The sequence below is a fragment of the Paralichthys olivaceus genome, chromosome 2 (assembly GCF_024713975.1).
Source record: "Paralichthys olivaceus isolate ysfri-2021 chromosome 2, ASM2471397v2, whole genome shotgun sequence".
Classification (NCBI taxonomy): Eukaryota; Metazoa; Chordata; class Actinopteri; order Pleuronectiformes; family Paralichthyidae; genus Paralichthys; species Paralichthys olivaceus.
The window spans coordinates 7265521-7279721 of NC_091094.1; the positions used below are offsets into that span (position 1 = coordinate 7265521).

At 39.4% G+C, this 14201-nt stretch overlaps 1 protein-coding gene across 2 annotated transcripts; it reads left to right on the forward strand.

Annotated features, from left to right (window-relative positions):
* The first annotated feature begins 4701 nt into the window (after nucleotides 1-4701).
* On the forward strand, nucleotides 4702-13377 carry LOC109635430 (SAM pointed domain-containing Ets transcription factor). Of its 2 annotated transcripts, XM_069533794.1 has the most exons (7): nucleotides 4702-5049; nucleotides 9813-10259; nucleotides 10951-11148; nucleotides 11284-11331; nucleotides 11571-11705; nucleotides 12362-12541; nucleotides 12578-12710. In XM_069533794.1, exons 2-6 carry the CDS (start codon nucleotides 9815-9817, stop codon nucleotides 12538-12540), a joined length of 1005 nt encoding a protein of 334 aa, XP_069389895.1. In that variant the 5' UTR covers nucleotides 4702-5049; nucleotides 9813-9814; the 3' UTR covers nucleotide 12541; nucleotides 12578-12710. The 2 variants fall into 2 exon arrangements, with proteins under 2 accessions (XP_069389895.1, XP_019952145.1); XM_020096586.2 differs by having other exon boundaries at nucleotides 12362-13377.
* The last annotated feature ends 824 nt before the right edge of the window (nucleotides 13378-14201 follow it).

Here is a 14201-nt window from a genome sequence, read left to right on the forward strand (position 1 = left end):
AGCATTGTAGTGCTTTTGATCATTTTTTTTGCTCCATATTTTTCATCCATTTGATTTCTCTTTGGGAACTGGTTGCAGTGAGACTGGAGGGAAAAGGCTTGAGGCAAACTGAAATGTTTAATTTAAAAATCTCTTCCTCTGATGCTTATCTGACGACATTCAAATGAGCCTCTCCATTCTGTTTTGCCCCCGGCAACGCACATCGTGAACACCACTCGACAAATAGATGCTGCACGGCACAGAGGAGATGGCTGCTAATCATCAAAATCAACTTTCAATTTCAGATAAACATTTTTTTTAGAAGATGACTTTCACATTTGCTTATTCGGTATAATGCAAAAACTGTGCAGTGTGTTGGAGAGGTCATGAGGCCCAGACAGGAAGCAGATGTGTGATTTCATACACCATCTGGTTGATAGAGTTCCTGCTGCCTTGGAGCGTTTGAATTGATTAGATTAAGGATTTTATTTGTCAGGTTGGGAAATGTTGCAACACAAGGATGTCTCAGAAGATCTTTTGTGTTACATGGCAAACATAACTGCATTATAAGAAAATCTTTGTCATGAATCCAGAGAAAGACATTCAGACTCATTGTTCAGACTCAGTTGAACTCAATATTCAAACTGGTATAAGTATTTTAAGTGTATTTTAAATTTTAAATATTGATCTAAAGCGATTTATGCAACATACCAAATGATGTTGGGAGAAGTCTTTAATATTCACTACAGCTGTTGGGTTGTTGTAGAGAGTTAAACTTTATAGCCCTGTAAGATTCAGGAGAGATGACTTACATACATTTTTCACAAAGTAGCTCAGACATGTAACAATTCAATACCTTCATAATAAATAGATTGAATGTTGCAAAATCAATATAGAGAGGCCTGTACATTTCAAGTCACACCAGGCAAAGTTGCTTCACAACTACTCTGGATTGGATCCAAATGATATCAAATAGCAGTAGTCTTTGGCAGGTCGCCGTGAGCTGCCAGTTTCAGTTCAAGCTTTGGCACCCAATAATTACCTGCATTTTATTCCAGAAGAGCATCAAAATCCATCTCCTGCATGAGTTTGATTCACCTGCAGACAAACTTCAACATACAACATTTTGCCCTGAAGCCCCCCCCCCTTCTTCAGGTGTGTCATGGAAATGGTAATAAAAGATTTATTCAGGTGATAAATGATTGTCCAATAAAAATGTCTATTTGATATCTTAATGAGCTTTAAAAGGATTTAAGATTAAAAGAAAAAGTACAAAGTTTGTCTGCAAAAAACAACATCAAATAGTCAATAAGTTTATAATGTAAAAACACATTCATGACTTCATAAATAAACCCTCTACATAGAACACCCTGTGTACTGAAGTAGTGGTGAGTGAATGAGTGGGTGATTTTGAACACAGCAACAGACAGACAGAGAGCTGATGTCAATCAGGGAAAAACTTCATCCATGTGCTTGTCAAAAAGCATCCATGACTGAAACTCACACACTTCCACCACTGCACATCTTATCGGTCCCTTTTTATCTCGAGCTTCTACACCTGTTCAGTGCGGCATGATATGACATCTGATCTTTTGACCCCACATCTGCGGGCGGTAGCACATCTGCAGGATTGTGCATGTATCCGCAGCACTAACTGTTGTACAAGCAGAAAAAGGCCCTGGCACGTTGCCCTGGCTGTTGGAGAAGCTCATCAGCTAAAGGAAGTTTTGAAAACTGGCTTTATAACTGAACTTGTTAGGGGCAGCATTACCACTGCTGCCAAACTCACTCAATTACCACGCTTCAGTAATATAATGCAGCTCCGCTGCTCACTATGCACTGGATTTAATTGTACCTATTTGCATTCAATCAGCAGTTGGCTTTTATGCGTGGAACGTGCCGACATGAGGCCGATATTACAACATTAAAATCTACAATGCAAGAAAGAACTGTGGCGCATTTTGTGCCTTGATCCCCATCCGATATTTCCCTTTTTAGAAAAAACACCCTTAGTATTATTGCTAGTTTTATTGTATTTAGTATTTCTAGTTTTATTTCTATTCATATTTTTATTTCTTACTACATCTTCCCCTTGTGCCACTGTGTCATTTGTGCATTTTCTCTACAGAGGATCAACAAAGGTTTATCTTGTCTAATCTTTTCTTGTCTTGTCTTATGTTGTCTTGTCTTGTCTTATGTTGTCTTATGTTGTCTTGTCTTGTCTTGTCTTGTCTCCTCTCGTCTTGTCTGTCACACTTTTCCAACAAAACTGAATTTCTATTTGACTACAGTTGAAAGTGTTGCAATAAAGATATGTATCATATTCTGACTCACATGTAACACCCAGACTCACTCATCAGCAACTAAACTGAATCCAGTGACTCCTGTTTATTGACTTTGCCAGAACAGCTCAGGTGGATCGCTGACTCAGAAGCATCACAGTGTGTCAATTGTGGCTCCGTATTTGACTTCCAGTTAGTTTCCCTGATCACATTGTCACACTGAACCATGATAAAGCTGTTCTGGAACCTAAGAAAAGGTCAAACACTAGCTAAAGGAACTGCCATGCAAATTTAGTTGTTGGGCTGCATGTGGGCGAAAGCAAACACATGCAGAGCCTACACACTGTGGGTAGCTCTAATTGTTTGTTTTAGCAAGTGCAAGGCAGCATCCAGTTTTAATTATGAGACAGTTAAATGTGATAAGATGTGTATGCAGGCTACGCAGGCTACGCTACGCACCCACAAGTCCATACATAAATATTATAGATAACATATATAACATACATGCGTTTGTCCAGCACAAGTACAAACATTCATGCTAAATTGTCCAATGAGGTGGCCGTCGCTCACAGTTTGATTTGGTGTGTCCACAAACACTCTGCAGCTGAGATGTCTTGACGCAGTCTGTGCACGCCCTCTCTGCGGCTCACAATCAGTCCATTGAGAACTGTGGCCGACCAAACTCATAGCTCCTTCATCGGAAAGAATAGAAACATGACAAAAGAAAAAGAAACTTTAAGCTTTAGTAGTCGCTATCAGAAGAGCAGCCATTAAGTGAATTAAGAGCCAGATTAGAGGGGAAAGATTAGATATGCAGTGAGAACTTTAATTGTTGTGGGTGACCACTGTTTTGTTCATTTTCTTCTAAAGCCTTTTCACCAACACTTGTTATTTCCGTCACATTGTTTAAATAAGCTCTGACTACGCAGAGGGCTATTCTAAAGGAAACAATTACAATGCATTAACTTTGCAAACAGACTTCACCACAGACATTTTTTTTACCTTTGTGGTAAATATTCATTTGCTCTAAATATATGGAAATGATTTCAGAGGTGAGCTGCAGTGCTGACGTTTCTCCGTCAATACTTTAAATTGTATTGTGCAAAGATAGAGATCTCAATAGGTGCTTGTTCTCTTTATTGTTAGTTCCGATATCACACATGCAACTAAATATTAGCTCTTAATCTAAATGTTGCTGTAAAGTCACTTAAGGAGACAAAAACCTTATGAATCTGTAGCCTCATGTGGTTTGAGGTGACTTTATAATATAATGTAAGTGGAGCCGGAGTTTCATGGACATATTCTATAAAAGTGTTTAATTGTATATGAATGTAAACCACATTAGAGAGGAGGGTTTATTATTAGCTGTTAAACAGCTATAGATACTATTTCCTTGAGGTGATGCATTGTCAATATTGTGCTGACTGAGGACTCACAATGCACGATATCACTATATTTACTATTATGAGTAAATGCATCAAAACTAAATCATGTGATGGAGAGTGGAGATTAAATGAAAAGACATAAAGCAGCACAGTGTGTGGGATCTTTCAATACTTTTCATAGCATACATTAAAAGAATGTCAGTAATATGATCTCAAACAAAACATTCTGCATCATAAGTATGTTTAAGATACTTCTGAAGATGATATTAAAGCACTTTTAATCGAGTATTTGAAAACATTAGATTTATAAGCAATGTGTTGTCGTGTTGCTACTTTTACTCAAAGTCTTAAAGCATTTCACATAAACTGAAAACATTATTTCACTTGTCTCTCCGGTCCATGAGGTTCTCAAAGACATCGTCTCCTCAAGCATCAAATCCTCCTCCTGTGAAAACATTATCATCCTTCAGCAGTTTGGAGGTGAGTTAAAATCTTTTTAACTCTAAAAATCCTCAATCTTTTTGTTATTATTCCTAATCATAGTTAAGTAATAGTCCTGAACTCAAAGTTAAAAATAAATAAAAATAAAAGTGCTCATCGTGCAGAAAAAACACCCCGTGACTGATGTGTTGTATGGAACAGTATTAGATTGTTAAAACTGATTGAGTCAGAGTTGTTGTGGATTTTCATTTCTCTACTTGAGTCAGTCAGTTCAGTGCGGGCCTTCAATCCAGAGGGTCACTCGATAAGTCTGTCGTGAAAGTGGACTTCTCACTGAGCCGATACTTCAGACACTCACACTCACACTCACACTCACACACACACACACACACACACACACACACACACACATTGACTTGCATTCATTCATTAATTTCCTGAGACTTTATCCCCAGAAGGAAGACAAGTCCCCATAATTTGACTGTGCAAATAGATTTAGGTCCCTACAATAGACACACACATACACACGCACGCACACACACACACACACTGTTTATTAGTGCGTAGGTAAACACATCTGGGCTATAAATATAAATTGCAGTCAGTGGAGCCTGGATTCCTTTGCACTCGCTCGCCCAGTCACCTTCTCTGACTCCCTCTCACTTTGTACACACCCCCAGCAGGTGCTGTCCCTCCAAGTTAAAAGTTTGCAGTTGTGCTTTAGGCTGTGACTTTTGGGTTAATTGTAAAAAAGCCTGGGAGGGTCGTCTGGGCTGGGGGCTCTGTGACTGTCCTCAGAAGGGCAAGCAGATTAAAGGGTTGCCCTCTGCTCCTCCTGCTCTGTCTTCGGGTAGCGCCCGGGCCAAAAGTCATCGCTCATCCTGAACAGAACCAGAACTGAACCGCATCTACCATCAAACAGTCAAGTCTTCGCCTCTGGTCATCAGAGCATCTTCGCCACGGTAAGAAGACGCAGCCTCACACAGTGTCTTGTTCTTTATTTTTTATTTATTTCAGGGAGGAAATTTTAGTTTGGTGTGACACTCGGTGTGGTTTGCAATTAACTAAATCAAATGTTCTATTCTCATACGCATGCTCACAATATTATTATTCTCTCACCTGTCAGAGAAAATATGAAAGCATCTACTTTGCAACTATTTCTCCACATATTTTCTATGTAATTAATTATACTGCATACACACAACTCACACGCTACACTAAATACTACTACTACTAATAAACTAAACTAAGCCTTAAGTTGTTATACACGTTTTTCTGTGTGGTTACAATAGACATGAAGTCTGTATTTAATATCATTAGTTGACGACTGATTTGAAAACAAAAGCACATCTGGGAAAGTGAAATTGTTTTATTGACAGATAATCAGTCAGGGGGAGAAGGAGAGTTGGATGAAAAGCTGTCATATTTTATTATTGCATCATTTTGTTTTGTTTCCCTGTTTGTTTGACCATTTATCTTGTTTCTAGTGCACATACGATTACATATTAGCTTTCACTTAGCAAGATAAGGTCAGATAAAAAAAAGTCTGAGAGGTTGTTGGTGGTTTCGTGATAAAAACCACAATGATAAGGCGACATAACCAAAATAGTTTTGTCATGAATGTCATGTTCAGACAGGATATTTATGGTGTAAATTTAAATAAAGCAGCTACAACCACATATAAAAAAAAATGTAATAACTGCTGTTATTCCAGAAGGTGTGGATGCAATTTTATTGTGTCATTATTTTATCTTACAAGCAGCTCTGTGGTTCTGAGGGACTGTACGGAAAATATTTTTGGCGTGGAGGAAGAAAATATTTAATGTTTTATGCTACTTTTTTTTTAAAAAGCCAAACCGTCCCTGAGTAAATCACATTTTCTCATCCCTCCTTTAGATCCTAAACATGTAGTTGCCTTTCCACTGAAGGTGTACATTTTTAATGAACTACGATAAAATTGGCAAAATGAATAAAAATTAAGGCACAACTCCAAAATCATGATTTGTATATAAGTGATACAAATTGTATTTTATTTTATATCACTGTTGAACTAATTTTTGGAGTTGGATCTGATAAATAGATGGTGGCACTAGTTTTCCGATTATCAGTATCTTAAATCCAGCAGCCTCAGCACTTGCCTTTGAATCCAGAAAAAGTTGTATGAAATCTATTATCTGCATCATCAAAGATAAATAGTTGACACCACTGTCAAAATTAAATTGGACAAACAGCAGAAGCCTGATAAATGGTTCAGTGTTTCCTTGGTTACTGGCCTGAAGCCAGTGCACCTGACTACCAGCCCAGACATCACCCATTGGCAGTTACTGTAACCTGCCAGGGGAAGAAAAACAAGAGAGATTCTAATTCAATAATAACAGATACAGAATATAAGTACGAATATAAGTTTGAGTGAATCCTCCCACAAAGAGGGAGCAGGTGTTTGTGTGCCTCAGTTTAAAAAACAGTTTATAACTTTATTTTATTGTTTTCTTTCTCTTCTTCTTTTGTTTGGTCTGGGTTTTCTATGATTGGCTATCTTTGCATGTATATATTCTATGAATATTTTATTTCATTTGATATCTGGTCTGTTTGAGAAGCACCTTGTAATTCTGGTTGTAAAAGGCACTATAGAAATAAAGTGTCATTATTATTATTATTATTATTATTAACAACAGTCTGTAAAGTATAGATCGTGTAAATAGCAATAAAAGAGAACACAGAATCAACTTTTATTGAAAAAATCATGAAATTAGCAATAACAAAACCACTAAAAATAGATGCTTCAGTGTGATTTATAATGTGAACAGAACAACTGCACTTGTCTGTGACGTCATAAAATACATCACATTGAGCAATAAGCAGCTTGACACATGCTTGACACTCCTTTTTTCTCTGGAACTTACTTCTTCCGTTGCTCCAACATTTCCGCCATTCAAACGTCAAAAGCTCAAAACCGTATTTTAAATGTCTGATTTAGTTTTGCAGGAATTTTTGCTAGAAAACCATGAAATGATGTAATAACAATGGATTGGAAGAAGAAGAAACCTGAGGTGATAACAGGAATCTCGCCATCCTCATGTTAAATAAGACCAAGCATGTAGAAGAAATATGGTTCCCAGCGTGGAGGCCTGAAGTCCTGAATCCTTTCCCTCTCAGTGTCAAAGGCTGACTTTGCTGAGTAAATGGAGCAAGCTCTAATGCTCCTGAAATGAATATCAGCGTCTTGACCAAACTCATTTAGAGATCAGTCAGGGTCTTAATCCCTCTCCTCGGGGGTGTGTGTCTGTGTCTTTTTCTAGTGCCCCCTCTTCCTTTTGGAAGAAGGTAATATGGCTAAATTTGCTTTGCTAATGGGCTTAGCGCAAGCTGTTACAGAGCAGAGTTAACACCCAGCATACCAGTGGCTTTTAATCTGACTTCTGATGGAGTGAGAGGGAGAGTGGCTGAAAGTTTAAGAAACATTCAGAGATAAAAAGAAGACAGGGGATGGAGGTCTTACAGTGGGGGGTTGAGGACTAAAGAGTAGACCTAGAACCTTTTCTAAGGAGGGAGGGAAGATAACTTCATTTATCTTTGGGGAAGTCTGGAAAGAAGAAAAAACTTTCTCATCAGTTGCCAGCAGCTTTAAAAAAATTAAACTAGTAATAACAATAATGATAAGAAGAAGAAGAAGTGCCTTTCTGATGTTACAGTAGTATTTCACAAAAAATCAAAGTCACATCAAAGACCACAAGCAAAATAATACAATACAATTCAAAAGAAATTACGGTAAATGATACAGAGAGAGAGACCCGCCAATAAAACGAACAAAGAAGAAAAATTTTGGGTTTTTTTTGTAACTTTGAGTGGAGAATAGTACAGTGGAAGATAGAAGGTGCAGAGATGATGGTGATACAACTTGACATTGGTTGCCACCCGCCAATAAACCAAAGAGAAGAAGAAGAAGAATGCAAAATATGGCCAACTCGATGTTGGTTTGGCAACTGAGTGGTGAAGAAAAAGGGAAAGAAGAGAGAAGCAGCGAACAAGAAAATGAGGATGGACACAATTGTTTGAGCCTAGCCTTTACTGAACCAGGTTTGTCCCATTGAGATCGAAAATCTCTTTTACATGAACGACCTGGTCGAGGACAGCAGAAACGCAGTTTGAACAATAACAGTAATCAACAGACAAACACACAGATCAAACCAGGACTTTTACCAAAACTATAAACTCATTCAACGTTACTATGTTTGGAAGTGGAAAAAAACAATCTGTTAATATTTCAATACATTTGGTGACAAAAACCTCAATGCTTTCTTTCCTGGTAACCGTCCAAACTCTGGAAACAAAAATTGGCAAAAGGTCCATTGAAGGAAGATTATGACTTCCATAGCTCCAGTTTAAAAGAGGAGATAATTTAATGAATGTGACCTCAAGAAGAAGAAATTGCAATATGAGTGCAATGAATGCTCTCCAGATGCAAAAGCAAAATGTTACCAAAAAAAATTACTGTCAACACAATACGAACAAACTTTTCATGTCACCTTTTGGAGATGGAATAAAAAAAAATGTGATGAGCCTTTTTGTCAATCTGCAGGCCCTTTTCCCTCCTTTTATAAAAGTTTACCGTCAGATAGATACATTTTAAACTCTGGCCCCTTCCTGGGTGTAGTTTAACATTCAGCAATTTTTTTTACGAGACTCTTAATTTCTTTGCATCTTGTCAAATAAAGCTGTGACTCTCCTTGAACATGTGCATGGTGGGAGCACACTTCCTTTACGGTGGCATCCTCTCCACCCACTGATAACCTGTGTGTGTGACAGCCCTGCGGCTTCCCATATGCCAGCTGTGCCATATGTGAATTCACCCTGCGATTACAACAGCTGAGGTCCATAAACGCACACTTATGATGGCAATTTCCTCCGAGGAAAAAAAGCTGCCACACCTTTAAGTTTTATCTTTACAAAACAAAACCCTTTTTTGTTGCACTTGTGGTTTAGTGCTCCCTCTCCTCTCCACATCATCTGACCTCCATTTGATTAAAATCTCCAGCTGACATTGGAGACAGAGGGCTGCAGAGACGGCCCCTTGAAAGCCGAGGCAGGCGGCAGAGCTGCTTCTGGTCTCAATGCAGGTCACCTGCGCCCAAGACGTCGGCCATTCTGGGCCACTGACCCACAAATAAGAGACTCAGCCAAATCCAGTTTGCCCCATGCCTGTCAGCCCTGTGTGTGTTTTCAGTCTCCTGAGGGTCATTCTCCCAGTATCTCCATTAGATTCTGGGTTTTTACTGCGTGCCTCACTTCTGCTCAGAGCACATTACCACAAGGAAGTCTTACTTGCAGCTGCTTTCATGGAGATTCTTTACGAAGCTTAAACAAATGCTGGTTTAGCAACTAAATAACCATTCAGACAGGGACTGTTGGTGAAGGTATTTGTCTTTTTGTCTTAAATCTGATGCTTGCAAATTTGCAACCGCTTGAATGTTACAAAACAGGATTATCAGGATCATTATAGCCAGGATTATCCTTAATGAGATCATTTGTTTACCCTAAAACATCTTTATACATCTTTAAACGTGGCTCTATTACAGGCAGATTTGTTGTTTTTTTTCTTATCACCAACGTTTTAGAATAATTTGATTCTTTTTTCTGACCAACTTTTTGCAGTGCTGAGAGGAAACCTGTGCAGGTTACAGGTTAGAAAAGGTTTGACTCTGTTTCTTTTATCTTCATTTACCAGCCATGTCAAACTCAGTGGGAAGTTTACCAGATGGGACAATGTATGGGCCCCGGATTGGGATGACAGAGGACTCCCTCGCCATTCTGGAGCGAAACAGGGGCTCCGGGGACCCCTGGGACCTTGGGGAGACCAAACCAAACGTGGAGGCCCTGGAGCGTGGCATGCCGGGCCTCTATCACTCGTGCTTCGACATGCTTCTTACAGAAGATGCAACATGGCTAGTGAAGGTTTCAGAGGCCTCCCAGATGGTGCCCGCATCCATGACCCATTTGGAACCACGGGAGGAACCAGAGCAGTGCCCTGTCATCGACAGCCAGGAACAGGGCCTCTCTCCCGGGCTGGAGGGCCAGGAGGAGGAGCGGTCTCTGGAGCAGGTGCAGAGCATGGTGGTGGGAGAAGTACTGAAGGACATCGAAACAGCCTGCAAGCTTCTCAACATCACCCCAGGTACGTTAGGAGGTGCCTTCTGCCACACCTGCTCCTGCCGCTTCTAATCCTTGAGTGGGGCGTTACAGTACAAACACACATAACTGACAAAAGACGCAGAGCTGTAAAGTAAACAAGGCATTTTTCATCCAAAAATTTTGTCTGTTACTTGCAGGTTAAAGAATATTGATTCAGAGATGCATAAGCCACTGGTTCTTACTCCCAAAATCAACACGCAGTTGTGTGGAGAGTCCAGTAAGGCGGCAGACCAGTTAAATCATTTCCTCACTGACGCAGGGCTGTGTTTGTCTGCTCCAGGATCTGTGTAATCCTGACCTTTTGCAAGAGCTTTCTTGGGCTGTGTCAGCGATGGTTCTTTTTCCTGATAGTCGACGTGTACACAGTGTTTAGGGCGAGGTCACTCATGCAAAGCAAACAAGACGAGGCGTTATGTATTGTAAGAGTTCTGGCTGTCATAAACCAAATGTGATCCCCAGTCATCTGCTCTGCTGATTAGAAACGAGGAGCCATAAAAGCACATTGTGTTTACAGTAGATTTATTATCTGTAATAGAACCTGAACTTAACACACACGAACGTATTGAAAAACTGGGAATTTGACTTGAATGTCATGATAACCTCAAAGCCAGGTCATTTATTGTGATGGCAGCTGGTAGTTTTCTCGCCATACTCACGTCCCTTTGTTTTCTCAGACCCTATAGAGTGGAACACGGGGAACGTGCAGAAGTGGCTGCTGTGGACCGAACATCTGTACAGGCTGCCCCACGCGGGGAAGTCCTTCCAGGAGCTAACGGGAAAGGACCTCTGTGCCATGAGCGAGGAGGAGTTTCGCCAGCGTTCGCCGCAGTGTGGGGACACGCTGCACGCACACCTGGACATATGGAAGTCAGGTAGTGGGTGTGATATTTATTTAAGTTTATTGTGGATTGTGTGTGCGTTAGCATGTATATTAGGTTGGAGGTAAAAGAGGTATAAGCATCATTTAATCATAATTTCTCTAAGTAAATATTTTTCTGTATTTATAGCCGCCTGGATGAAAGAGAGATGTTCAGCTGGAGACACCAAAACTGCAGGTATGTTAGTTTCTCTTGTACACCTGCCATTTGATTAACAATCTGCAATAAAAGAGAGGTGCACATTTTACACTTATGCACAGTAGCACATGCGCACATGGGCACACTTCAAGCCATTGTGAATTTTCTATTTAAACCTGAAGGGCTGAGTTTTTATCTTGTCCCCCAGAGGATGCATCTTTTCTCTGTGCGTCACAACACAATGACCCTCACCACAACCTGCTGTTGTTTTGTTGCAGGCATTGAGGAGCTTTGGTCTGAGGCAGATTCGTCCTGTTCTGGTCAGCCCATTCATCTGTGGCAGTTCCTCAGGGAGCTCCTGCTCAAACCTCACAACTATGGACGCTGCATCCGCTGGCTCAACAAAGAAAAAGGTTTGTTGGTCATGTTTTATTGTTATATTTGTATATTTGTGCTTAGTCGTCAACCATTTCAAAGTTATCCATATAATTTAGTAGTGCACAATGAATATTCATTTGATTCAAATAACTTTATCCATTAGGAACTTCATTTGTGTGAAAGCGTCAGTGCTACAGGTCTACATACAACATACAACTTACAACATACTACATATAACATACAGCATACTACATATAACAAACATCACACAGTGTACTACATACAACATACAACATATAACAAACAACATACTACATACAGCATAAAACATGCAACAAGCAACTTACAGCATACTGCATACAACATACTACATATAACATACAACATCAAAGGAGCAATCAAAGCACTTTATCACTTTAAAATTATAAATAAACAATAAATAGTTGTAAAATAATTGATCAGCTATTAATGAGTTTGATGGATTTAGACACAAAATAGATTCTGGCACATCAGTACAATTAATTTAAACGAAGAATAAAATGACACGGCATATTTTTAGTTCAGCAGCAAAATCAAATAAAAACTAATTTATTCTCCAAAAGCATTTTGTCCTTTATGGTTTAACCAAAGAAGAAAAATGAAAGAAACACAAGTTATACGTAAATATAAAATCTCTTGTGGTTCCCACCAGGTATTTTTAAGATCGAAGACTCTGCTCACGTTGCGCGGCTGTGGGGACTCAGGAAGAATCGACCGGCCATGAACTATGACAAACTGAGCCGCTCCATACGTCAGTACTACAAGAAGGGCATCATCCGCAAGCCCGATGTGTCCCAGAGACTGGTGTACCAGTTTGTTCACCAGGTGTGAGGCTGCAGCAGAGTGTGAGGCTGCAGCAGAGTGTGAGGCTGCAGCAGAGTGTGAGCAGACGGCAACCTACAAAAACCAAATGGACACAATTTCCCATCATGCACTTGAACGCTTGAGGTGACAGAGAACACGTGCACTGACCAACCCCAATGGTTCACACTTCCCCCGGCAGCACTGACAAACTGCTGCTGCTTATCTGTGCACGGGGCCGAGAGCAGGAGGCAAAACAATGTGGATGCTTTTTTCTTTCCTGCTGCAGAATGAAACTGCCGCTGATTAAAAAACCAGAGACGAACTTTAATGCACTGCTTTTTCATTTGCAAGATCTGCCTGTTGATTCAATGTGATTCTCAGTTATCCTTCACTCAACAAACAGTCAGAATTAATGGCTCCTACCCACAAGTTTCAGGAAAACGCCCCATCACTCATTTGCTTTGTGTTTTTTTTATTTGGCTCATTTTGACCGTGTTTGAATTGGAGCCAGTTTCTCTGCCACAGTTGAACGGGTTTGGTCCCGGTTGTTAAACAGTCAGCTCCCGTAACTCATCAACCACAGAACAGTCATGCTGTCTCTTCATTATCTTATCTGAAGTGTGAAAAAAGGATGCTTAAAAAAACTGTCTTGACTTTTTTCATAATGCCACTTCGATTCTTTTTTCTTTTTCTGATGCGATACTTGGTGGTGAGGGATCTATTCCCTAAATACTCTGAGGAGCCATGCTTTATATCATATGGTTTATTCTGCTGTGTATTGCATTTTACGTTATGTAACATTTATCATGGAGAATCAAACTGCTTTAAATAAAATAAGTAGAAATAAGAATGAATAATAAAACATGTACAAGCACACAAAACAAACCATGAAATTACAAATGAATCTATATTTGTTATGGTGGATCTTTGAATGGCTAATTCTAATTAATGCTAACAGTCTAGGATTATACACGTTAAATGTTATCTGCTTAACTTGAACATCACAACAGCTGCTGGCTCAGAGTCTTGTTATTTCAATCCAGCAGGTTTTCATTTTTATTCATTTACATTTTCATTCACCAATCATTCAAGATAATGTCATAACAAAAATCCATCATGCCAAACAGGACATAGACGGTTGTGGCTGTGTGATCTTTGTAACCTTTGTCTGGATGTTGTGGAATTAAATTAGTCATCGTCTGAAAAATACTGTGCCAAAGAGAAAACCCATAAAAACCCATTAAACCCATTAAAATAATGGACAAAAACAAACAATAAAAAGTACAGTATTTGCTTTGGATGTTCACATTTTACACTCTTGCTGTTATAAACAAATGCCAAACTAATATAGATCATCAGTGTCCGTCTGAGCATGGACACGATATCTAAACCCACTTGTTTAATCATTCTGCAAAGCTCAGCAATCTCGATGTAATTACTTAATTGATGTGTTTGTCGACAGTTTTATCTTCACCAACTGATGCCTGTTTCAAAAGAAATTCAACAGGTTTTTAAGATTTATCGTAACTGCCCTTGATATGAGTTCCTGCCAAAAAACAAGGCCTCGAGAGACATGGAGCTGTTCAGTCATGCAGGTTAAAAATAAAAGCTGGAGTACGAAATCCAAGATACTGTATATTTTGTTAAAAAAAATTTGAATTAATTGTAACTGTAATGTTCCAGAAAAT